Source organism: Carassius carassius, chromosome 5 (assembly GCF_963082965.1).
Source record: "Carassius carassius chromosome 5, fCarCar2.1, whole genome shotgun sequence".
Classification (NCBI taxonomy): Eukaryota; Metazoa; Chordata; class Actinopteri; order Cypriniformes; family Cyprinidae; genus Carassius; species Carassius carassius.
Genome location: NC_081759.1, coordinates 29,222,197 through 29,248,404, shown reverse-complemented (window position 1 = coordinate 29,248,404; position 26,208 = coordinate 29,222,197). Strand labels below are relative to the sequence as shown.

Sequence of the window (26,208 nt, the reverse complement as noted above, 5' to 3'; positions counted from 1 at the left end):
ATGAACTGTAGGCTACCTCTTAGCTACAATTGTAGTTAATGCATTTACAAATACATTACTTTGTGACTGGAGCAGGCAATAACCACTTTGCTCTTCCCTAGCAAAATCTATTAATCCTCACAACTGTGAAATAATTGTGGTACTATAGGTTATTGGGAAAGTGCTGTTGTTGTTTTTATTGCCATGTAATATTTTACAGGAAAATCACATTCAAAATTACAATGAGTCTTTTACCCCAGGTGCCCTTTTATTTCCACTTAGTGTGAGGGGATATTTATGTTAAATGAAACGGATTAATTTGTGTATATATACATATAGATAGATAGATAGATAGATAGATAGATAGATAGATAGATAGATAGATAGATAGATACATAGATACATAGATACATAGATAGATACATAGATACATAGATAGATAGATACTGTCAGGTATTTTGAGCCTTGTTCCACTGCTAAAACGACGTGGTATTTGTAGTTTTATTTTATTTATTACCGAAAACAGATGAAAATGACCTGAGGACGTTTATAGTCTATAATATAGTAGATATATATATAATATTTAGACTCTATATATTTCCTCACGCTCGTAACCGGGGTATGTGTCTAGCCGAGTAAGGCGAGCGCGGTTATTCCTCGTGGGGTGGGGTGGGCAACAATTGAATGGTGAGCGCATAGTGAATGAAGTTTCAATGGAGGAGGCAAGGATGCGCGCGACAGCGCACGCGCCACATCCCCTCCTTCAATTAAAACATCTCAGGGTTCGTCTGAGTGCGAGCGAAGATGGCGACAGAGTGAAAGAGACCACGGAAAGATGACAAGCCCCCTACAGACAGACAAACACGCACGAGTTCTTCGCCCCGCCGCCTCAGAGATGCCCGTGAATGAGTAGACGCGGCTACGTACGATGTGTTGTCAAGGAGATGCGGGGTAGGTGATGGAGTCTCGCGGCATGTGCTTTATCATGCACTGTCTCGGTAATTCAGACGCAGGTGTTTGCAGTGCAGCTTGAATTTGAGCAGCAGGTGAACGGGACGCTTCGAGCCATCATGTAAACATCGCGGTGGGGAATATTGCGGAGGAGACCCGCCCGTGTGAGCTCGCGCTTTGTCTCCCCCTCTAAAATATGATCACGGGCGCCTGGCGCTGTGGAAGGAAACTTGAAGCCGAGTTAGAAATCTGCCGCGTGACCGAATCTGTCGACAAACCGTGCGCGGAGCCGGAGAAGGTGCAGAGATGGCGCATGAGCCTCGCGTCGTTGCTCTTTTTTACGGCGCTGCTGTCCGATCACCTCTGGCTCTGCGCAGGAGGCAAGCTCCGCTCGAGAGACCGGACTCACCGGAGGACGTGGAGCAACGCTAGTCACGACGCCCAGAAGGGCCTTCGCGATGAGGACTGCGGGGTCCTCTTGAGCAATCTGACGGAAAACGGGCCAAAGTGCGTGGAGGCTGACGCGCGGCGTCGCGCGCCTCTGGAGTCCGCGTGCTCTACGCTTTACAGGCAAAAGAGCGGTTTGGTGAGCACCTCCTATTCTGTGCCGGTGCCCACGGTGTCGCCACACGCGTTTTTAGAGTACTTCCGGAACCTCAGCTTGTCCTTTTGCGACGCGCTCACAATAGCGGACCTACTGGAAAGCATGACAGGACCTGACGGGCTCAACTGCAGTCTGACGCGTGTCATTCGTGACCTGTTCAGCGGCGGACCGGAGGACGGGGACCTGTGCAGCGCTTGTGTTCACGCGTACATCCGACTCGACCAACACGCTCAGGAAAAATATGAGGAGTTTCAAGTCCTCATGCGCAAATTAATGGCGGATGACTACTCAGTGCGCGCGCAAACACACCTGTGTCAGGTGAGAGGCTCTTTTTAGTCACTTTGGATGAGGTATAAGCATAATACGTGTAGATGCATTTATTAGCAACGCCAGCCATCCACAAGCTTGAGTACTACATTCAGCATAAATCTGAATAAGAATTTGGTAATGTGTGTTTCAGGCAGTGTATAAAGCCTGGCTCTGTGCAGAATATTTTCCGGTTCCTCATCAGCAGTGTTTGAGGTGGCTTCCATGCAAGCACTACTGTGGTGAGGTCACAGCCAGTTGCCCCTTCATCCTACCTGACAATGACCATCTGCTGTATGCCGGTCTGCCAAGCTTTCTCTGTCCAGGTAAATCACAGAATACATACACTATATGGCCCAACGTTATATGTGCAGCCCCTTCTAATCGTCAGGTTTGGCTGCTGCAGGAACTTTAATGAATTGGGTTTTTCCAACTTTGTTGCAACAGTCTGGTCTGCACAAATCCCGCTGAACAGCTTTGGGATTAATTGGAAGAGAAAGTTCATACCGAAGGTGTTCAGTAGGGTTCAGGTCTGGACCTTGTGCAAGCCAATCAAGTCCTTCCGCAAGGGACTCAGTAAACCAATTTTACACAGACTTTGTTGTGTGCACAAGCTCATTGCTGTGCTAAAATAAAAGGGGACCTTCTTCAGATGTTGAAGTTGAAAGTACAATTCTTAAGAACATTCATCCCCAGAGAAATACCTGGAATTACACATAATTTTGGTTGATATGGCATAATATTTAATATTTAAGTATCATATTCATAATATGTGACCCTGGACCACAAAACCAATCATAAGGGTCAATTTTTCAAAATTTAGATTTATACATCATCTGAAAGCTGAATAAATAAGTTTTCCATTGATATATGTCCGACATACAACTATTTGAGTATCTTGAATCTGAGTGTGCAAAAAAATCTAAATATTGAGAAAATCACCTTTAAAGTTGTCCAAAGGAATTCTTAACAATGCATATTACTAATCAAAAATCAAGTTATAATTAGGGCTGGTAATTAAATGCGTTAATTAGATTAATTATGGAGAAAAATAACGCATTAAAATTATTAACGCATTTAACGCACTTGACCCGCCCCAGACAGTCAATTGATGACTAATGTGAGGCAGGGCAACAACTTACTGCTTGATGGAGCCTAGAGAATATCCCTAAAATTCAAGTTATGGGGCAAAATGCCCCTGTTTGAAATTTTGTCTCCTCTTTACCTCACTTAGTTAAGAAAAATCAAATGAGAAGTAGGGTAAGTGCAATATCACACAAGTGCAAATGTGATACTCATACAAAAGTTCATTAAGAAGTTAATATTGTGTTATTTTAGACACAATGTTGTCTGTTTTGCCAACCAAAATATAAAGACAAATCAGAAATGTTTATCCCGAGCAACCCAAAGCAACATTGCATTTCTTAATCGACGTTTTGAACGAATTTGGTGAACCATTTGGCGCGTTGAACCATTGGCCATAGTCGCATTGTCTTTGAAATGTCGCTGCACAGACCGAACAGTGTATGACATCAAAGTACCGCGAGAGTGATCTAAAAGTACAAGCAGTCGTCTGCTCTCTAAGATTTTGCAGTTCTTTGATGTCACACACCGATCAGTCTGATGGTGATGATCTGCTTCAAGTCGAACAAGCCTAATGATTCAATGAACCATTCATAAAGAACCATTTACTTCACTCATGAATGATTCAGCCATTTGAACGAATCAAACGAATGAATAAATGACTCCATGACTTAATCATTAAGACATTTACTACCAACTACTGGCAGTTTATTATTTAGAGTATATTTTCATTAAATAAATAATTTAATACTTTCACAGTAATATTAATAAAATTAAGAAAATAAATTATTAAAGTTATAGTTCACCCTACCAAAAATGACAATTCTGTCAACATTTACTCACATTGTCCAAAAGAGTAAGCTATATGTAATAAATTTTATCAAACAAAATATTTGTTGCTGAACCTACTTTTTGTAATCTCTGTTTGATGCTTCGCACAACAATGACTTAAAATTATCTTTTCAGAGTAATTTCTCAAAATTTGATATGTGATTCATTAGATTAATCATGTAATTAATTAGATAAAAAATGTAATCGCTTACCAGCCCTAGTTTTAATATATTTACAGTAGGAAATTTGCAAAATATAGTCATGGAACATGATCTTTACTTAATGTCCTAATGATTTTTGGCATAAAAGAAAAATCAACAACAATCTACAAAAGCATTCATTATCATTTATTAGTCCATGCAGTGTTATTATAGCTGTTATATATATATATATATATATATATATATATATATATATATATATTAGATGAAAAGCTTAAATGAAAATCAGAAATGTGGGCTTAGCAACTAACTAAACAATTTTAAGCTGAAGTATTAAATTTGCTAAATAGAAATCTTGAACCAGTATAAAACAAATAATCACTTTAAATCAGTAAATCTCTAACTTAAAGTAAAACCTGAAAATATAAAAGCTTGTTCAAATACAGTGCCCTGTATAAGTATTGGGACAGTAAAGACAAAATTGCTCTCTTTGCTGTGGATTCAAGAAATCTTTAAATATGACTAAAAGATGAATATGAGTCAAAACTACAGAATGTCACATTTTATTATTGAGTGATTCAACACAAAGATGTTTTGCCAGCTAAGAAGATCAGCACTTTTAGAGTTCATCCCACTACCTGATGTGAGCATAAGTACTGGAACAGTTGCCTCACAGGTCTTTCTAAATGATCAGCTGTGTTCTGTTAAATTAATTGTTCATATATTAAAAGCAGGGAATGTGTCTTAACAGTTATATCCATTGCTCCTGCATTCTAAGTCTTCCATTCGATGATGACACACACAAAACTGGATGAAGATGAGGGAGCTGACTCTGATAGAAAAGCAAGTGATTTTGGATGCTAAAAGAAACGAGGAAGCCAATTAGAAGTATAGCAATAACAAAGGGCATGGAGAAATCAAGAGTTTGGAAACTACCGGCGACATCAGCAACCAACCATGACCGGATCGGCTGAGAAAAGTAACCGCAGTTGATGAAAGCTGTGAAAATTAACCCCTAAAATACGTTTCTGTAAAATCACCAACAACCTCCAGAAAGCTGTGCTTATGCTCTGACAATCTACTGTGCACTGGAGACTTTGACAGAATTACAGAGGCTAAACAGCAAGATGCAAATCTCTGACCAGCACCAAAAATAGAAAGGCAAGAATAGAGTTTGCAGAAAACACAAAGGTTAGCCAGCAGAGTTTTGGAACTGAGTTTTATGGACAGATGAGACAAAGATTGACCTTTATCTAAGTGATGGAAAAGCAAATGTGTGGAGAGAAAAGGGAACTGCAAATGATCCTAAGCATACAGCCTCATATGTAAAGCATGGGCATGCATGGCTGTCTCTGGAACAGGGCCTCTCAATTTTAATGATGACTTAGTTAATGTATGATGACAGTAGCAGAATGAATTTAAAAGGGTTACAAAACCAATATTCAAGAAAATGCCCCCAGAGTCATCAGAAAGCATTTTGCATATTGCATCAGAACAATGACCCAAAACACCGAAAAGCATAGTCTTCATTGCACAAATCAATCTCCAGATTTAAATCTAATTAAACATGAATTTCACCATCTGAAGAGGAGACTAAAGCCAGGAATTCCCCAGAATAAGCTACAGTTGGAATTGGCTGCATTAAAGGCTGGGAAAAGCATTTCAAAGGAGTCTGGTGATGTCTGTGGGTCGCAGACTCACTGCTGTCATTGCATGCAAGGGATCTGCAACTTAATAATAGTTTTTAATCTCTTACATCTGCCTTAAGTTTAGCTGTCCCAATACGTCTGCTCACATCAAATAGTGGCATGAACCCTAAATGCTGGGATTCTGTCCTTTTTATTTGATAAAACATGTATGTGTTGAAACAGCTAATAATAAAATTGTGATGTTCCTGTAGTTTTGTCTCATATTCATCTTTTAATCCTATTTGCAGATGTCTGGACTACACAGCAAACAAAGCAATTTTGTCATTACTGTCCCAAAACTTATGGAGGGCACTGTATGTATAAATAATACTATAACAGTATATAAATAATGCTAAAATAGAGTTGGACATTATGAAATGAATGGCCTGCTGTTCAGTGAGTAAATCGGATTAATCAAGACACTGCTCAAACTGATACATAAATGTCCAGTCAGAAATGTTTGTTTTGATTCACCATAATGTCTCACCATAATGTTTTGTTCCTGTTCCAACCTAGTGTTTCTCTCTTTCTCATCAGGGTTTCACGAGGAGTATTTGAGCAGTCAGGGTCCAGACTGCTGTGATGTCAGATGGAGTGGGTGTGACTCCGCTGTAGGCGCTGCATGTGGTTTGACACACCTCCCGGGCTCCTTCTCTTTGCATAGGAGGTTATCATCAGCAGCGGTGTCGTGTACAAATCGTCTTCATGGCAGTAAATTGAAACTGTGTGTGCTTGTTTTCTTCTTACTACACACTGTTATCCACATAACAACGATGCAGCATTGCAGCACTGGCTCTTTGGAGGCAATAGTACCTCTAGAAGACGTTCCCATGAGGGAGGAGTAAGAGACTAGAACATCTCCCTATTTATTGGAAGACACACATGCTGTGAAAGTGTTTTTGTCTGCTGTGCATGAGACGAATCTTACCAAATGCCTGGAAAACACAGGAAGTCTCGCCACTGCTGAAGCACCTGTGTCTGTCTTTTTGAGGGTTGGAACATCTGGCTTGATATGAGCATGCATGTTTGTGTGAAGTGAGTGAGCGAATGAATGTTTTTAACTGTTTTTCAGTGTTTGTTTTGTTTGTTTTATCAGGACTAACACTGTTCAAAAATGACAATCTTGTTTTGTTTGGTTTTGTTTTGTTTTAGACAACATTCTTGGAAACAAAACCAAATGTAAGAAGAATAAATGGATGACATTGTTACATTTCTCCTCTAATAAAACCAACCCTATTGGAGACATTTTTCATATTTAATATTCTTATATATATATATATATTTATGTATGTATGTGTGTATATATATATATATATATATATATGTGTGTGTGTGTATATATATATCTATATATACATGTGTGTTTATATATAAATTAAATTTATGCATTTAGCAGACGCTTTTATCCAAAGCAACTTACAGTGCATTCAGGCTATCAATTTTTATATATATGTGTGTGTGTGTGTGTGTGTGTGTGTGTGTGTGTGTGTGTGTGTGTGTGTGTGTGTGTGTGTGTGTGTGTGTGTGTGTGTGTGTGTGTGTGTGTGTGTGTGTGTGTGTGTGCGTGCGTGCGTGTGTGTCTATATATATATATATATATATATATAAACATATAAACCCATGAGTAAATGTGAGAGGTGTTAATAGGTTTTGGCTACAGCAGCGTGTGAAAGCCTTTAGAAAGAGAGTGTCCAGAAACATCAACCATATATATATGGTTGATGTTTCTGGACACTCTCTTTCTAAAGGCTTTCACACGCTGCTGTAGCCAAACCCTATTAACACCTCTCACGTTTACTCATGGGTTTTTTGTTGGTTTTGATGTTTGGGGGCTGTTAAGGGGGCTTTTGATAGTTACCATTTAGCAGATGCTTTTCTTCCAAAACAACTTGCAGTGACTAATTGGAAAAATACTGTGGGAAAAACTTTGGAAACGATACGAATTTACTCCATGTGGTCTGTCACAGTTCTACGAACTCCCTGATAACAACATGAAAACAAGTTTAAAATTATTACATCATTCAGTCAGGGTGGTTTCAGGCACACATCATGTACATAATGGTCAGTGATATCCACTTTCATAGTAAGTGGATATATATTTCATTCTGCTCTAGCTGTCAGACTCCGAAACAGTTGTGGGAGAAAAATAAGCTACTTTAAGTGTTCCAGGCAGACTGACAGTGTGCATTATTTAAATGATTCGTTCAAAACACTGATGCATTCAGGAACCAATCAAGTGACTGGCTTTATGGGTGAGCAATTGAAACATTCATTCAAACAATTTAACAGTCTTTATGCCATTTAATAATCTGCACACTCAAACAATTCATTCAAAAACACTGCTTCATTCAACAATGAAAAGAAAGGTTGTGTCCTAAATCACATCTAGCTGGATGTTGCCTACTGTTTTATGGATTCTATTAATTTTCACACAGTTTTTCATTAGGTCAGTATGCATAATGAATAATCAGCCCAACTTGTCCTTAAGAGCTAGTCATTGAAAAATTAATTAAACCGGTTCGTACAAAGTGACTGTTTTTAGGAATGAATCACTGAATCATTTACTAAACCAATTCATACAGAAACACTGATTTATTCAGAAATGCTTCTCCTGGATTTATAATATTCAGTACAACTGTGATTTCCTAAACAACATCACGGCCATGAATGAACAACAACAAATAATAAAGAGACCATAATAGATTAGTTAATTTATTTTTGGTTGCTTAAAAAGGCAACCAACATATCAAAACTACTTCCTTTGCTCATGTGAGTGCTTCTACTTAAATGTCAAATAGAATTTACTCAGCAGCTGGGCTTTTTTATCCATAGATGAAGACGTTTAGCCGCTCATCTCAGTGGTTTCATCCATTTCTGTGAGCGTGTTGGAGTCTGAAAGATAAAGTCTTTGAGCTGAGTCAAAGGATCGGTTCTCATGCTGCTTCTTCTGTGCTCATTTTGGCCTTTTTTGCCTGAGATTATCTCCGCCACGATCTAAACTCCTACCAGGATGTTCTGCATGAGCACAGACTTCAATCTGTCAATCTATGTATGGACTTTGAGGCTGTACTGTAGCAACCCAGCAAGCCATGTATATCATTTTCCTGTTACTTTATGTGCCCTTCAACTATGTTAGTGCATATCCTTGATATGCCTGTATGATACGATTTTAGCCAGTAGGAGGCAGTGTTTTCTCATAGTGAGTATGTTGTGTTTGAATGCAGGTATCTTATATCTTGCACATGTGTCAATATCATTTACCCAGGGCTTAATTTGTGCCGGAACAAGCCGGATCCGGATCCGGCACCTCCGAAATCCGATCCGGCACCTCATTTTGGCGGATCCCCCTCCTCCAGGGGATGTTTCCGTATGGCAGACAGAGAATAGCCAGATATGTGCCGTGAAAAATTATCCAAAATTAATATCTCTATTATAATTCGTTATTATTATTTTAAATCACAGGGATTTAGAAATATTTAACCAATGATAAGTATTTAAAGGAGCTTGTAAAACTTTGTAATGCCACTGGATCCTCAAGCTCTCACTTCACGCGCCTTCACTCAGATTGACGTGCGCACAGCCTGGAGGAGACAGATCTCCGATTATCCAAAGCAAGGGTAAACAAATAACTGTTTGAATAGTACATAATTTTCTTCACTCAAACACTATGTTTGTTAAGGCTATTGTTTGTGTGTGCTTGATGGCTGGAGAAGTAGGTTTTTTGCCATCTAGCCAAAATACTTTTGTACGTTTTAAATATCCTGCTGTGCATAAGTGCTTAATCGTTTATATCATGAGATTTTGGCTAAGTGTATTAAACAACAAGAAAAAACTAAGCGCCCATAGCAACAATAAACGTTATACCCTAACCTGTAAAAGGTGATGATGGCATTTAATGCGCTGCACTTGCCTCAGATGCGGACAAAACACAGATCTCCTCATTCACCGGCCAAAGACCTTGTTAACTCCATTTGAGCTTGTTTTTATATAGCCTAATGTTAATTGCACGTGTCTGATACAACACAAGCAGTGTTGTTTAATTATTGATTTTTCTGCCCCCCCCCCCCCCCCCTGTATTTTAGCAGAGTGTGCCATGAAACTTTTATTTGTCAAAAACCATCAGACATCATATTGTTTGTAATTGGATGCTTAAACAAAACAAACAAAAAAACTATGAAAAATAACTCGTAATAGGTAGGCCTACTCGCGAGGCAGCTTTATACGCGCGAGCTTTGGATGTGAATGTGACGGCACATAATATACAGCCTGTGGGGCGCGCAGTACCAAGTGGCTTAAAATACTTAAAAGGTGTTCAAATTATAAATTTTTGTGACAATGCAACAACTACCTGATTAGTCAAGTGACAGTTCTGTCAGCTGTTCCGATCGAAATGCGAGTGAGTCTTGTATCGCAGCGTGCAGCAGGTCGTAGTGCAGACGAGATGCGCTGATGAGAAGCGCGCTCCGAGAGAGTTCATGGATTCGAAGACTGGGTTCGAATGACTGATTTAATCTAATAGTTTGTGTTGATTTATTTTATTATTCAAATCTATGTTGAATAAATGCAGGAATTTCCCTCATTATAAACTTGAAAGCTGCGAGAATTATTAAAACCATGCAATATAGCAACACCCACAGAAATTTAGGACCTGATTAATATTACACAGAGATTTGAAAAATAAAATTCCACAACTTTTTCAAAAAGTTTTTAGTACTGGAAATTGTTGTTTTAAAATCGCATGGCATTTCCATGTTATTCATGATCTTACAGACTAAATCCAACTGGTGCACGCTCTTAATATCACTTAAACTGGTCCGGATCGGTTACCCCGCTTTGTTCCGGGACCTCGCAATTTACAAATTAAGCACTGCATTTACCCTCTTCACTACCTTCTGACAAGTATCTTTTCTTCTACTGTAAATACCACTTCCTGGCTGTAGTTAAAGTAATAGCTCTTCGCAAAAAGCTTAATTTAATCAATTTAACTTTAGGACGTTTTCATGACGTGTTGTTATTGTTTGCTGAATTTTGTATCAGTTAGCCTACTGAATTTACACATAATAATTGTCCCAGAAAACCCTAGAACGTTCAGATTACAGTTCAGTCTAAATCTCTCTCCGTCACTCTCTATGCGTGTGTGTGTGTGTGTGTGTGTGTGTACGTTTAGGCTATGTGGTGTATGAAGATACAAATTTGTGTAATAACATGGATATAACATATTAATACGAGAAAATTATTTATGAATACATTTCCAGTGTCCCCGTAATTCAAAAGGCTTTTTAAATCAATCAGGTTTTTTTTTTTTTGGTTGAAATCTAAAAATGCACAGTTTCTTGTGAAAGGTATCGGTTGTAGGGCGATAGAAAATACGGTATGTTAAGTATAAAAACCATAACGCCTATGGAGAGTCCTCATAAACCATAAGGAACAATGGTGTGTGTGTGTGTGTGTGTGTGTGTGTGTGTGTGTGTGTGTGTGTGTGTGTGTGTGTGTGTGTGTGTGTGTATGTGTGTGTGTGTGTGTGTGTGTGTGTTGGATTACTGTTTTCTTAAACTCTTAGCACTCTGATTCCAGCCTCTCTGGGCTCATGGGCTTGATTCTCTGTTAAGTTAATTTGTATAATTTAATTTCAACTGCCCAAGGGTTCTCAGACCCATACCTATATATTCGACGCAGCTTTGCTTTTTTTTGGTTTAGCGATGTGTGTTGTTTGTTTGCGACTTCAAGTGTTTTTGGCAAATGTTTCTGCAGCGCGTTCGCGTGCGGTTGTTTGTTTAATCGTGTGCGTAAATGCATTTGCGTGCGTGTTTTTAGAACCCATCCCAGAATTTCTGGGTGGGTTTAGCTATTGTAATTATGTTTTTATTACATTATTAAGTAATGTCTGCGTTTAGAGATCCATCATGAATTGTCAGAGGACATCGCCATAGAGTGAGACAGAACGTGTGTGTCTGTGGCGCTGAATCGATTCAGCAGCAGCGTAGCTGTAAATATTTAAGTGATTTAAGATTAAAGAGTCTGGAGCCGAATAAAAGCGGCACAGATTTAATATAAAACCATATTAAAGAGGCTCAGCTTTATGAGGTCACAGAAGATCTGCAGTACACAGAGCGCAGCTGTCAGTGGAGCGAGAACAGAGGAAGAAAGGGAGGGCGGGGTCAGATAGCATCCACCAAAACTTCTTAGGATAGATCTCTTTTTCTGAATTAAATACTGAGCTCTATTATAGTATGCAGTAATGCGGACTTGGGTTATGGTGGAAAAAATGAATGAGAGCTAGAAACAAGTTGTCAGTCCTGCCTTTAATTGTTTTTTTTTCAATCAGTTTCTATCAATTTCACTCCTTTCACCATTTTTTTCACAATATTGGATGAGAGTGACGGGTCTGCAAAAACTGCCAGAGAAAGAGAGTTGACTACCCAAATTAATGTTTTCCATAGATACCTCGCGTTCTCGCGTCACACAACATGCAGCAGAAGAGTTTTGTCATAGTAATAACTGTATATTGAGTTCAATGAGCTTTGGCGCTTGACAAGTATAATAAATGCGTGTAAGCAGGAGAGCATATAATTTTGTTGTTTGAAAAACGCATGTGCTCATGTGTGTTTTTGTGCACGTGTGTCATTTGATGTTTTTATTTTGATTGGCAGTCCTGTCCCGCTTTTAACACTCAGTCTGTTCTGATTCTCAACACATGCCACAATTACACTACCAGTCTTCTGTTCTAACACTTTAAAGATGTGGAACTTCACACACTTGGACGCTCAAACATACACATACACACACACTAATGTAAGTCTACAAACATGTGGCTAGGGAAAGTTTGACAAGAAAGAATGTTGGTTTTTTGGGGGGGGGATCGACAGGAGTTTCAAGATCATTTTATATTCACAAATGATATTTAAAAAATTAGCATATATAATGTAACCTAATGATACCAGTTATATAAAATGTAAGTATGCAATGTAGGTGTGTGAAGTTGGAAAAAACTCTTATGTGGAGACACAACAAAACAAATTAGGAAACTCTCTTGACTTCACCAGCTAACTTTTTTTTAAATATATATATATATATATATATATATATATATATATATATATATATATATATATATATATATATATATATATATATATATATATATATATATAGGCGGTTCCTTTCAGAGGTTACGAAATGGGAAACATTGTGTAATCGGTAGCGAACGTCTGACGCTATTGTTAGCGCTACAGTGATTTATATTTGTTTGTAGCTTGTTGAATGTCATAGTGGCAGCGCGCTTTTCCGCGTGAGGATTTTCAATAAGGTGACGTCACGCCGGCAGCCAATCAGCTGCTAGGGGTCGGTCTCTGGAGCTGGCCGTAGTAGGTTATCAGCCTGAATCCTCGCACTCCGAGGTCAGGAAGCCAGATGAGCCCACAGAGAAGCGCTTGCTCACCGTGACCAGCCCAAGCCAAAAGTCGCTGAGAGGACGAGGAAGATCGGTATGCAGAAGCAATGCTGACTGACCTGCACGCAGCCATGGTACCGAAGCGCGAGCCGGCGAAGTCTGAGGAGCGCAAGCGCACGCAGGCGGCGTGTGAGTGCCAAAGCCAATGCAACAACTGCAAAATCTTCCTGAGTTTATTCATTCTCTCGCTCTCTCTGCACCTCGTCACGCTCTTCTGCTACCTGGAACTGCGCTCGGAGCTCAAACGAGAAATATCCCAGAAGAACAAAGATGAGGTGTCATCAATGGAGCCAGTGCAGCACTATGAAGCCACAGAACCAGTGCTTCGTTTACCGGACACCGACCACCCAACAATAGACGACCAGGTAAACTGAGTTATCTGTTGTTCTATACAAAGAGCAGAAACCTCCTTCCTGTCCACTTGGCTTCAGTTTCTGTAATTGAGAAGAGAATTTCTTATTGTCTTGTCTCCCATACGATTGATTGTGTGTGTGTGTGTGTGTGTGTGTGTGTGTGTGTGTGTTTGTTTGTTTGTTTGTTTGTTTGTTGGAGAACTATTGTTAATAGTCCACTTCCTTTAGGGCATTGCTTCTCATTCCTTGACCTGAAGTACCCAAGTACTGCTTATTTTAAAGGTGTCCCATCTTTGAAACACCCAGCTCAGGTCTTGGAGCATGTACTAAAAGAGCTGATGGTTTAAATCAGGTGTAAACATCCAAAAAGTCTGTAGGACCAGGTTAGAGAACCAAGTAATAATTGTGCGAGACAGAATAATTGAAGTGTGAGCGATGCAAATTGATACAACACAAAAAAATTACTCCACTAACATAGAACTTTAAAGCAGCAATTAAACTTGTTTTTTTCTGAATAATATCAAGTGGTGCAGCCTGCTACGATTATGTTATTGCACTTTTTTACATTACTAATGAAGAAAATCAGGCTGAAATTCATATAATTAAGAAGAAATGAAATAAATTATTTGTTAAAATATTGTGATTTTTTTACACATATGTTATTGTAATCAGTAGTTGTATACACCTGTTACTAATATTATATTAATATAATTATTATTAATATGCACATTTAGGTACCAAAAGCAATCAGTATTCACTGCAAATGTGTCATTTATATATATTTTGCTCCACGACGCCCTAACGATTCGCTCAACGATGAATTTTTCCAAACTCCTCATTTGCATCACACTAAAATGCGGTGATTGATCTGATGACCCAGTCTGTTGTGATTGGTCTGCTGCATGCAGCGCATGTCAATAACGGAATGCCCATCACCATTACTTGGTAAAAACCCAGCCATGGTATATGCGGTTTATAATCATCAAAGATGTTCATGTCTCTCTCTTTTTTGTTCAGTAGCAAAGAATTTAAGGTTTTTGAGGAAAACATTCCAGTATTTTTCTCCATATAGTGGACTTCAGTGGTGCTCAAAGGATTAAAGGTTAAAAATGCAGTTTCAATGCAGCTATTCCAGCCGAGGAATAAGGGTCTTATCTAGCAAAACGATCGGTTATTTTCTTAAAAATATATATATTTATACACTTTTTAATCACAAATGCTCATCTTTTCTAGCTTTGCAAGGTGCATGCATACTCTGTTTGTGTACAACAGTTCAAGACAGGGAATATCTAAAAACTTTATATATTTATTTATCACAACATTTTTGTAAAGGGTATTTGACCCTCCTTGCACGTGTGTAAACACTGTGTTAGTGCTTCTGCATCGATGTAGGATGATTTTGATGTTGGAGGAGAAAATTAGTTTTTCGACATACCCTAACTGTACCCTAACAGATTTACCCTCACGGTGCAGAGCACATCGCCTTCTCCACAGGAATCCATTTGAGGGAGGGTTTTCCCAGGTCTGGACGAACAACAAGTGGGCGGGCATAAATATGCTAATGTTTCATGTTGACGTCAACTTGAAACAGCTTAAAGGGATAAGCCCACCCCAAAATGAAAAGTTTGACATTAATCACTTACCCCCATGTTGTTCCAAACACGTAAAAGCTTTGTTCATCTTTGGAACACAATTTAAGATATTCTGGATGAAAACCGGGAGGCTTGTGACCCATAGACCCACAGTCCCATAGACTGCCAAGTAGGGCTGGGACAATGCGTCGAGGTCATCGATGACGTCGACGCAAAAAATACGTCGACGCAAAATATGCGCATCGATTCATCGACCTGTTTTTATTTCTCTAAAAAACGTTTGCAAAACATTTACCTTATGTGCGCTGAATATACGCGATGGCCGGATCAACATTCTGTCCAACGTTATATAACCAATCCAGGGGTTTTTCTGCATTGATCTTTTTTTTTGGCGGCTGTCAAAGCCTTATTTGATTGGTGAGTGACAGTGACAGGGCGCGTACGAGAGAGAGCCCCGGCTGCGCGCGCACTCACAGTCTTCAAACAACACGAGCGCTTCTTGCTCTCTCCCTCCCTTGTGCATATTAATCAAAATCATTAAACACGATAGAAAAAGGGCGAAACACCAAAGTTTCACGCGCGCTCGCGCACTCACAGTCTTCAAACTACACGAGCGCTTCTTGCTCTCTCCCTCCCTTGTGCATATTAACCAAAATCATTAGACACGATAGAAAAAGGGCGGAACGCCAAAGTTTCACGTGGAGCATTCGGAGATTTTTTTTCTCCATGACAGGCTGCTGGCTCCCACTGTTAATTTTTTTTTTTTTTTTTGTAAAAGCACTCTCTATATTAGCTTAAGCCCTCAAGTTTACATTTACATACTGTATTCTTTCAATTGCTCTAAACAAGTATTTTGGGTGACCTTTTTTATTGAATACTAGACATCAAGTTGTTGTTATTTTCATCTGAAAGAACTTCTTTTTTCAGTAAGCTTGTTTCAGTAAGCTATGTGTTTTCAAGGTTTCAAGGTTTTATTGAATGCTGTCTCTATACAAGTGCAAAGTAATGCATTCTTAGTCAGTCTTTTATTTTGTAATTTTAAGAGCAATAAACATATATTGCAATGTTAAGGAATTGATGTTTTTTTCATTCAGATATGTAAATCAACATGTATAAATTGTTAGTAGTCAATTAATGGGGAGATAATCGAAATCAAATCGGTCTGAAAAATAAAAAAATAATCGATAGATTAATCGTTTAAAAAATAATCGTTTATCCCAGCCCTACTGCCAAGTAAATTACACTGTCAAGGTCCAGAAAAGTAGGAAAAGCATCATCAGAATAGTCCATCTGCCATCAGTGGTTCAAAACATACAAAAAGTATTCTCGTTGCTTCATAATGTTATGTTTGAACCACTGATGGCAGATGGACTATTCTGATGATGCTTCTCCTACTTTTCGTTAGTGATTAATGTCAAAATTTTCATGTTGGGATGGAGTATCCCTTTAAGATTCAATTTAAAAATGACTCGGATTCGACTTTCCTTTTTTTTTATTAAAAACTTTGCTGGATGTTTTCATTCACTTAGAGCAGTGTTACAGACTGCGTGAAAGGTAATTTTCAAAAATCCATAATAGGGGCACTTTAAGTTCCCTGTGAGAATCCTTAACCCTTTAACCCCTGGGCATGACAGAAACCTACCTGGTTTGTAGGCTTCAGTCATTGATTTAGGTGAGCATTGTCTTTCACCCCACTCACATTGTGCGTCAAAAGCCCAGGAGTGACGTGCTTCTCGTAACTGTGAATCGTTCACCTGCAGGGTACATTTGTTCTGTTTAAACAACATCTGTCCTTTTTACGAGCTCTCTTCATCAGACATGCTTTTTACTGTCAGGAGGCACAGGTCGCTGTTTATTTAGCCTTTGCTGTGGTTTGGCCTGGACTCGTGGTTAATTCCTTTGGCAAAAGGCCAGACTCGTCGCAGCATTTCCTGATGTTCACCCCGCAGGCTGTGCGTTAGTGCTGGATGCAGAACGCTTGGCGTATAGATGCGTTTTATTAGACATAATTAGGGGTGAATTCTGGAGGTAGAATTACACACACAGACAAATTCCTACAATGAATGAATCTAACACAAGGCTGTGGCCTTTTTGAAGTGAATCTGAAGGTGCGGAGGCATCTCATCCCTGGTGCACACAAATGGTACAGTAAACTTTAGTGGAATGGGCTATAGTAGGCTTATTGTTCTGTTTGCTTACTGTGGTATTGCCAAGTAGATGTTCTTATCGTACTGGTCCATCACAGTCATCTTATTTATTTGTAGTAGCATATATGCTTGCATTCACAGTTTTCATATTTATAATTCCATAATGTGATTTTTTGGCACTCAGAGTTGCCTCAACTCATGAAGAATTTATCATAAACAGATATCCTTAAATGCAAAAGTAGGCATTCGTTTCTCCAGAAGCATCTTCAAGAACATGTGAAAAATACACTTGCATCTTGAACTATTTTTTGAGTATTGATGATTCCACCAAGTGACCAACGTGATATTGCTGCTAGGCATGATTTATTGGAATAATCCAAACACACACTTAAGTGTGCGTACGTGTGTGTGTGTGCTTGGAGGTGTTGCTGTGTGCATGTGCGTGCATATACAGTATGTGTGTTTGTCAGCATTGCACTGATGCATGTCAAAAGAAGGCGTGTAACCATGACGACTGTGATTGATGGAGGGAGGCGTGAGCGTGGTTAGACTGTGAAAGTAAAAATGACATGCAATGAAGCCACAGAGCAACAGAAAGTGTGTGGGCAACATGACCACAGTGCTGTCATGTAAAAACTGCTATATATATTATAGTTTTTCTAAGAAAAAAAAAGATTTTATTCCCTCGTTGCTGAGGAATTTAATGTAGCACTCCAGTATCTAAGATATTCTATGAATAGAAGTCACGGAGCAGGACTGACAACAAGTTTTTTTGCTCCTGAATATTTGTGTGTTTGTGTGTGTGTGTGTGTGTGTTGCTATGTTCAGAATGGCAATCTACCTTACTTTTTACTGACCAGTACAGAGTGCATACTGCCTACTATTTTTAAAGAATAGTGTGTGGAACAGTATACAATAACCAACCCATAATGTTTCAGAGTAATATGTTATAGTGTTGTCAAATGACAAACACTAAACATTAATTCAGTACAGCTGTCAAGGCTGTTACCCTATAAATAAATGTGCTAACCATTATTTTTTACAAAGGCTTGTTAATAAGGCTTCATACTAGTAAACAGTGATATATTGAACAAAACTGAGTCAACACTAAGCTGTCTTTAACTGAACAATGATATTATTTTCTTTCTGGCAGGTATACTAAGTGGAAAAAGCGATATATTCTAGTTACACTAGTGCAAATTATGACAAATTCTGTTTACATTAGCAGTGTTTGATGTTTAAATATTAGTTTGATGGCCATGGCATAAGCGGTAGCATATTGAGTGTAATTTATCAAATGAAATTTAAATAAAATTTAAAATTAAAATAATAATAAAAAACATTTAAATTTAACTTTTATAAATATTCCCTTTATTTTAGTGAAAATAAATGCCTTTTTAATTTGATATGTGATGAAAGGAAAAAGGAGAAGAACAAGTTTGGCAAAAGCTGGATGGGTCATGAAATAGATTATACTTGTCTAGGTGGGTCATGGAATGGAAAAGGTTGGGGACCCCTGATCTAGATGACGAGGTATTCGCTGGGGATGTCTCTGAGGCACATCTAGTTGTCCTGGACTCCGCTGTTTGTCCTTAAAATGCTTGTGAGTAGGATTAATTTTTTACATATCTCATCCAAGACCTCCATTGCTAATTCCAAAACATCATTTTAGATTTAGTAATGGAGGCTTGAGCTGTTGATAGTAATGCATAATGCAGTTATGTGAGTTATGTATTTTAAATCTTCATACAATATAGTATAAAATGTACTTTCTGCCATTTATTGGTCATAACTTTAATAGCGCTATCCCTATGTATGTCCATACATCAAATCCTCAGCTGTGAAAATGCTACTGGTGTCTCATTATAACACATCCAGCTTGAGTTTCAGTGAAGGTCATACCTGTTACAGAGGATCAGACCAGCTTTTCTTTTACAGTGTAGATCAAACCTTTCCTTTGTTTAGAGTTTGTGTGTGAGAGAGAGAGTATGGGAAAACGAAGGGAATACTTTCCCCATCAACCTCTCTCTTTCTCTCTCAGGCATTATGGCATGTGGCCAGATCGCAGTGTGAGCTCTCTAATGCACACACATACTATTCCTTATTAAGCTTTGTAGGTATGGGATTCCTCCTCGACAGGATATTACATTAATAGATGGAGTCAGCCACACTCTAATTACTCTCCATTCAACTATTTACCGCTGTAACTAATACACACACAAGTTTCTCACATGCACTTAGTGTGTTAGCCTGAGTCCTTTGTCCTTTGAGTTAGCAGTGAGGAGTTAGCAGTAAGGAATGTGCTTGTTGATCAGCATCTTAGATCTGATATAGCTTTAGCCATATATCCCAGAGCACTGCTCTGTCTGACTGATTACAAAAGTCTGTGTGTGTGTGTGTGTTAGCTAATGACGGATCTAAGAGTGGGTTCACCTCAGCCAAACAGGTGTTAGAGAGCTGTGCTCTGAAGAAACAGAATGTTTGCATGACTTTAATGGCTTTACTTTAAACAGCTGGATGTATTTAAGGAGTCTCAGACAACATCCAACACACAGATGTGTAAGTTTGGAAACAAAAGCTTATAAAATTACACTTTAGAGCGGCATGATGATTGAATGGATGGATGGATGGATGGATGGATGGATGGATGGATGGATGGATGGATAGATAGATAGATAGATAGATAGATAGATAGATAGATAGATAGATAGATAGATAGATAGATAGATAGATAGATAGAAGTTTTAGAGACTGCGTAAAAAAATTGTGGAAAACTTTAAAAACAATGTTCCTCAACGTCAAATTGAAAAGGCTTTGCAAATCTCATCATCTACAGTGCATAACATCATCAAAAGATTCAGAGAAACTGGAGAAATCTCTGTGCATAAGGGACAAGGCCGGAGACCTTTATTGGATGCCCGTGGTCTTCGGGCTCTCAGACGACACTGCATCACTCATCGGCATGATTGTGTCAATGACATTACTAAATGGGCCCAGGAATACTTTCAGAAACCACTGTCGGGAAAACACAATCCGCCGTGCCATCAGCAGATGCCAACTAAAGCTCTATCATGCAAAAAGGAAGCCATATGTGAACATGGTCCAGAAGCGCCGTCGTGTCCTGTGGGCCAAGGCTCATTTAAAATGGACTATTTCAAAGTGGAATAGTGTATAATGGTCAGACGAGTCCAAATTTGACATTCTTGTTGGAAATCACGGACGCCGTGTCCTCCGGGCTAAAGAGGAGGGAGACCTTCCAGCATGTTATCAGCGTTCAGTTCAAAAGCCAGCATCTCTGATGGTATGGGGGTGCATAAGTGCATACGGTATGGGCAGCTTGCATGTTTTTGAAGGCTCTGTGAATGCTGAAAGGTATATAAAGGTTTTAGAGCAACATATGCTTCCCTCCAAACAACGTCTATTTCAGGGAAGGCCTTGTTTATTTCAGCAGGACAATGCAAAACCACATACTGCAGCTATAACAACAGCATGGCTTCGTCGTAGAAGATTCCGGGTGCTAACCTGGCCTGCCTGCAGTCCAGATCTTTCACCTATAGAGAACATTTGGCGCATCATTAAACGAAAAATATGTCAAAGACGACCACGAACTCTTCAGCAGCTGGAAATCTATATAAGGCAAGAATGGGACCAAATTCCAACAGCAAAACTCCAGCAACTCATAGCCTCAATGCCCAGACGTCTTCAAACTGTTTTGAAAAGAAAAGGAGATGCTACACCATGGTAAACATGCCCCGTCCCAACTATTTTGAGACCTGTAGCAGAAATCAAAATTGAAATGAGCTCATTTTGTGCATAAAATTGTAAACTTTCTCAGTTTAAACATTTGCTATGTTATCTATGTTCTATTGTGAATAAAATATTGACTCATGTGATTTGAAAGTCTTTTAGTTTTCATTTTATTAAAATTTAAAAAACGTCCCAACTTTTCCGGAATTCGGGTTGTAGATAGATAGATAGATTACTGAATCTTCCTGACTACAGTAGGTCACACCAATGAAAATAATTGTTAAAAAGCAGGCACATTAATATTTTTTACCAGCTAGATTAATAGAAAACTTCATTTTTCTGTGTGTGAGAGCTCAACCCTTTTCATAGCAGTATAGAAATTTTTTTAGGTTGAAAAATCAGAATTACTTAAATTAATCGGTTCATTTGGATGATAAAATTTTAATAAACCAGATAAAAACCAGATTAATCGAAGCATGACCCTCATTTAGATGCCCACATAGCATTACACATCGTATTTTGTAATTATACACTGTCTAAATTAATTATACAAAATAAAGTTAGACTTCATTAAAGGTTTTGACTTGGTTATAAGTTTTATTTTTATTTTTTTATATATATTGTAGGGATGTCGACAATTAATCGATGATCTGTTAATTGTCGATAAGAGATGCAGTCGATTAAAGCAATCTTAGTCGAATTAACCTATTTAATGTTAGTCTGCATGCGGCTCATGAGCAAAACACATGCAAGTGGCTGTGAGTGATGTTATATAAACACATCCTCATTCGTAATGTACAAATTAACCTTTTAATGTGATTTAAACTTTAAAAGTCCATTAAAATAGAAACAACACAAAATCTGACATTGAGCAACAGTGTGTTTTGCTGCAGCAGCGCCAATGGAAGCTGTTCTCCGACTGCGCAGCAAGCCACACGTGCCACAGTTACGTTTGAGATCATTTTATTTTAAATGAAAACATTCCAATTGTGTTTTAAAATATAACAACAAGCACCACAAAACCATTTAAAGAGGCACGTTCCAGGATAGAAAACAGTTAACAACAATAAAATGATCTCAAACATACGGTGCACTGCACTCTGATCATAATCACATCTATTCATTTTATAATCCTGCTACTAGAATTTTATTCAAATGAAACCCCCTTTAATTTGGGTGAGAAAGCGGTTGTTTTTTTTGAGTGGATTTTGCACATCCTGTCATACATGTGACTGTGTGCAATAGATGCATTTTGCAACATAAAAGGGGTCATACTGCTAATAAAGAACATTATTTGGTGTATTTAGTGTAATGAAATGTGTTCATGCGGCTTAAGGTTCAAAAAACACATTATTTTATTCCACATACTGTACATTATTGTTTCTCCTCTATGCCTGCCTTCTGAAACTCGTTGATTTTTACAAAGCTCATCGGTCTGAAAAGCGAGGTGTGCTCTGATTGGTCAGCTATCCAGTGCATTGTGATTGTGTGTGTGTGTGTGTGTGTGTGTGTGTGTGTGTGTGTGTGTGTAAATCTGTTCAAATGTGTTTATTGATATCACCCTAAATGATCTTCTCAGTTAAGTGTTTTGGGCAGATCCTAAATGACCCATGACCTCTGACCCTTCACACCAGCCCTGCCACCTCAAAAACAACTAGAAACAGCTCAATGGCCTCTCTGTCAATAAATAAAGCTTTTGACATTTTTCTTTTTTTTTCTTTGTGATAAATGTGAGATTATATTGGTTGTGACTGGAGTCTAAACACACTGCCCCATTTTTAGCATGGCTGTCCCCAAGTAACCCAGTATGTGCGTCTGCTGCTTGTGTGTGTGTATGTGTGTGTGTGTGTGTGTGTGTGTGTATGTGTGTGTGTGTTTGACGTTGTACATATAACAACCCCTGTTATTCTGGTCCTGCTTGGCATTTGTGAGGAATGCTCTGTCTTTCTGTTGTGGTGTGAGATGTGTGTATGCATCTGTATCTGTTAATATTGTATTTTGTCTCTGTTGTGGTGATTTAAACTTTTCGCAGCAGTTTGTGCTTCCTGATGGTTTCTGTCCTTGTTGATGTCTGTGTGGGTGTGGGTGTTTCTTTACACGGGAATGTAATTCCCTCTGTTTCTAAAAGAGTTTGGTTCACCCTGGGGTTTGCCGACTGAGAGTGTTCCAGACAAACATCATTGTCTGTGAACAGGCAATGATCTGTCATTAAGCATGGAGGTTGAAAGGTCATGCATGAGTGTGTGTATATTTTGACAAGGTCTCCTGTTATCACTCCATTGAAAGTGCTCCTCTGAATAAAAGCAGTTTGGATGTTGTATGTTAAAATAATTTAAGCACAGCTGTGTGGGTGTATTTGATCATTTGTTTCCTTTGACGAAACCTTCGTCCATTTGGTGAGGCAGGGAAAAAAGAAGGAAAGATGAGTGAAAGCTTGACTAAACAGGACAATCTATCTCGGTGCCTGTGATATGTGAACCTCCCTGTGGTTTGAGATGAGAGCAGAGGCTTGTGTTGTTTTTGGAGTCATTACCAGCATATTCTTGATGGTCCTTTGAGAATCGTATGAAACGTTGTTCTCAATAATGTAATCCATATGTGATAACATGCTTATAATCTAAACCTGCTCTAATCTGAATGTGTGGACGTGCACATCTGTATAGGGGTGTGTTTGAAAAGAGACTGATCCAGATGAGGCTGGAGTAAGAGTGATGAAGGTGACATTCACAATCATAGATAGATTCTTTTACTTCTATGCTCGTGTACCCTCCTAATTTCTTGCTCAAGAGTTTTGTTCTCTTCTTTACAGTTTTTAAATGTGACACTATAAAGTCAATATTCCTGTCAGAATAGAACAGAACCTTCATGATTCACTTAATATTACAGATTAATATTTCATATTGTGCACATTTTTAATTAAACAGGTTTTCTCATGTTAATATCTCGTTAATAATCAGTGAACTGTGTAAATTAATAGTGGATTGATTCAGAGATGCAGGTTCTAGTTCCAATTCTGACTTCTTTGAAGTGAAATTATATATTATGGTTCACATCTATATTGGTTGACTGATATAAAGCCATTATGTTAGCTGGAATTCAGCATTCTTTTAAAATTATTTAAGAAACGTAAATTAATTAAGTTTGGTACGTGGGACTTTTATTTTGACAGTGCAGAGAGCAGATGCACCAGAGCCAAGAGGGTCTGGCTGGAGACTTGCAGTTGCACTATACTTGCACTCTCAGACACTTGCACTTCCGCTAGTGACATCACTTGCCGTCTTTATTTTTATTTTGTTTAATTTTTTATTACTTCTTGTTTGTATTTCCCAACATTTTATAACAGTAGCCAGGTGGTGAAGACAAGAAAAATGAAACTAAATTACAATGTCACTTGCAATCGCTACTTGCATTCTCCGCTACCTGCGACACTTGCAATCGAAACAAATCGTTAGTGTTGCCAATGGAGACAAAAAGCTGTGGTGGTGATTTAACGATTTAACCTAATTTAGTACTATAACGTACAGGGTCCTGCAAGAAAAAGACAAGACCGGAAAATCCGTGGCCAGAACACCAGAATATGAACGCTTGCGCAAAGTCTCTCGTTAAGCGTTATCCTCCCGTAGAAAAACATAAACACTTAACATGGCTTAATGTATAAAGATGCTGTTAAAATATCAAATAAAATTTACAGTTCATTATTTTAATTAATATGCATATAGTATTTTCCTCACATACCGCAAAATGTGGCATAATGAACTAAGATGATAAAGGCCAAACTCAATATGCTTCTCTACATTATTAAAATACATAACTAATATATGTACAGGCAAGCAGGTGAGCCCAAAATAAACGCAACACGCAAAGTTTCGCATTAAGCATTTTTCCATATAGAATAAACCGTCTACAACTCGTTTATACTATGTATTTGTCCATTAAGCTACATTATGTGTTTTATTTATAATGCTTTTCTATAGGAGGAAAACGTTTAATGTACAATTTAACGCACTGCGTTATGTTCTCGTCTGCTTGCCTGTACAGAGTTGATCCTTTTAAAATGACGTCACAGGTAGCGGAGAGTGCAAGTGGCGATTGCAAGTGACATTGTAATTTAGTTCCTTTTTTCTTGTCTTCATGACCTGGCTACTGTTGTAAAATGTTGAGAGATTCAAACAAAAAGTTATCAATAAATAGAACAAAATAAAAAAATAAAGACTGCAAGTGACGTCGCTAGCGGAAGCACAAGTGTCTGAGAGTGCAAGCCTGAGAATGCAAGTGCAAGTCTGCAGCCAGACCCTTCTCACCAGAGCTCCCATTCTCTGTCTAATAATACAATGGTAAATACTATAATAATATGTTTAACAATATACTTTCTGCATTTCAAAAATACACATATCATCTAAACCAATCATTAAAACAAACAGTTAATTCCACAAATATCTCGAACATTGGTGAATCCAACTGTTAGATCTTCTAAAATGTCCATTGTATCCTATATAAAAAAATTTGTACTCGCTATTCCTGAAAGTTAGTCCATGTGAAATTGTGTATGATTCAAGCCTTGTGTATTGATGTGAACGAGCAACTTAAAACTATTCTTCACTATGTCCAGTTTACCGCTATGCTATATTTATGTTGTTCATTGTGTACTGCTGAATGTAAAATTCAGGTCTTTATTGGAGGATGTTTGATTACCAGAGCATACAGACTTAAAAGAGTATTGAGTGCACTGTTGGTTACTGCCATAATAAGATTACAGAATCAAGAAGTTGCTGTATACATTGTTTATTTTAAAAGAGTTTTTTAACAACTTCAAAATAATTTTCTTCATTAAAAAAAACTGATTTAAATTTGATTTCTACGGTGCCCGTAAAGTGACTTGTTCGGTTTACTTAGGTTTGTCGTGGCCACGATATAATAACTCGTGGGAACGTGATAATATGTCGTGGCCACGAGATATTAATTTGTGGGAACGTCATATTAACTCATATGTCGTGGCCACGAGATCATTTTGTCGAGGTAACGACATCCTTATGTCGTGGCCTCAAGATGCTATGTTGAGGAAACAACATCCATTTCTTGTGGCCACGACTTCTTATGTTGAGGGAACGACATGTTTTTCTCGTGGCCACGAGTTTAATGCGTAAACAAACCTACGTGACCATAGCAACCCGGGATTATCAGAGATGGATTCATTAATATTTTATTTAAAATTAAGTAATTATTATATTAACAATACACTTTGGCTACCAGGCTGTATTACATGCGATCGTCAGCATTCAAATGAAGTTTATCATAAATAAATATTACATAAAGTGC

General features: G+C 38.3%; 2 protein-coding genes across 2 annotated transcripts in view; both read left to right on the top strand.

Moving 5' to 3' along the window:
• The first annotated feature begins 883 nt into the window (after positions 1-883).
• LOC132141201 (NALCN channel auxiliary factor 2-like) lies at positions 884-6,821 on the top strand. The gene is made up of 3 exons (XM_059550514.1): positions 884-1,852; positions 1,995-2,166; positions 6,141-6,821. Exons 1-3 carry the CDS (start codon positions 1,127-1,129, stop codon positions 6,446-6,448), a joined length of 1,206 nt encoding a protein of 401 aa, XP_059406497.1. The 5' UTR covers positions 884-1,126; the 3' UTR covers positions 6,449-6,821.
• Positions 6,822-12,822: 6,001 nt separating this feature from the next.
• The window catches only part of eda (ectodysplasin A), a 42,468-nt gene continuing 29,082 nt past the window's right edge, over positions 12,823-26,208 (top strand). The window contains exon 1 of the mRNA XM_059549278.1: positions 12,823-13,418. Coding sequence (XP_059405261.1) covers positions 13,101-13,418 — 318 coding nt within the window. The 5' untranslated portion in view covers positions 12,823-13,100. The remainder of the gene's footprint in view (positions 13,419-26,208) is intronic.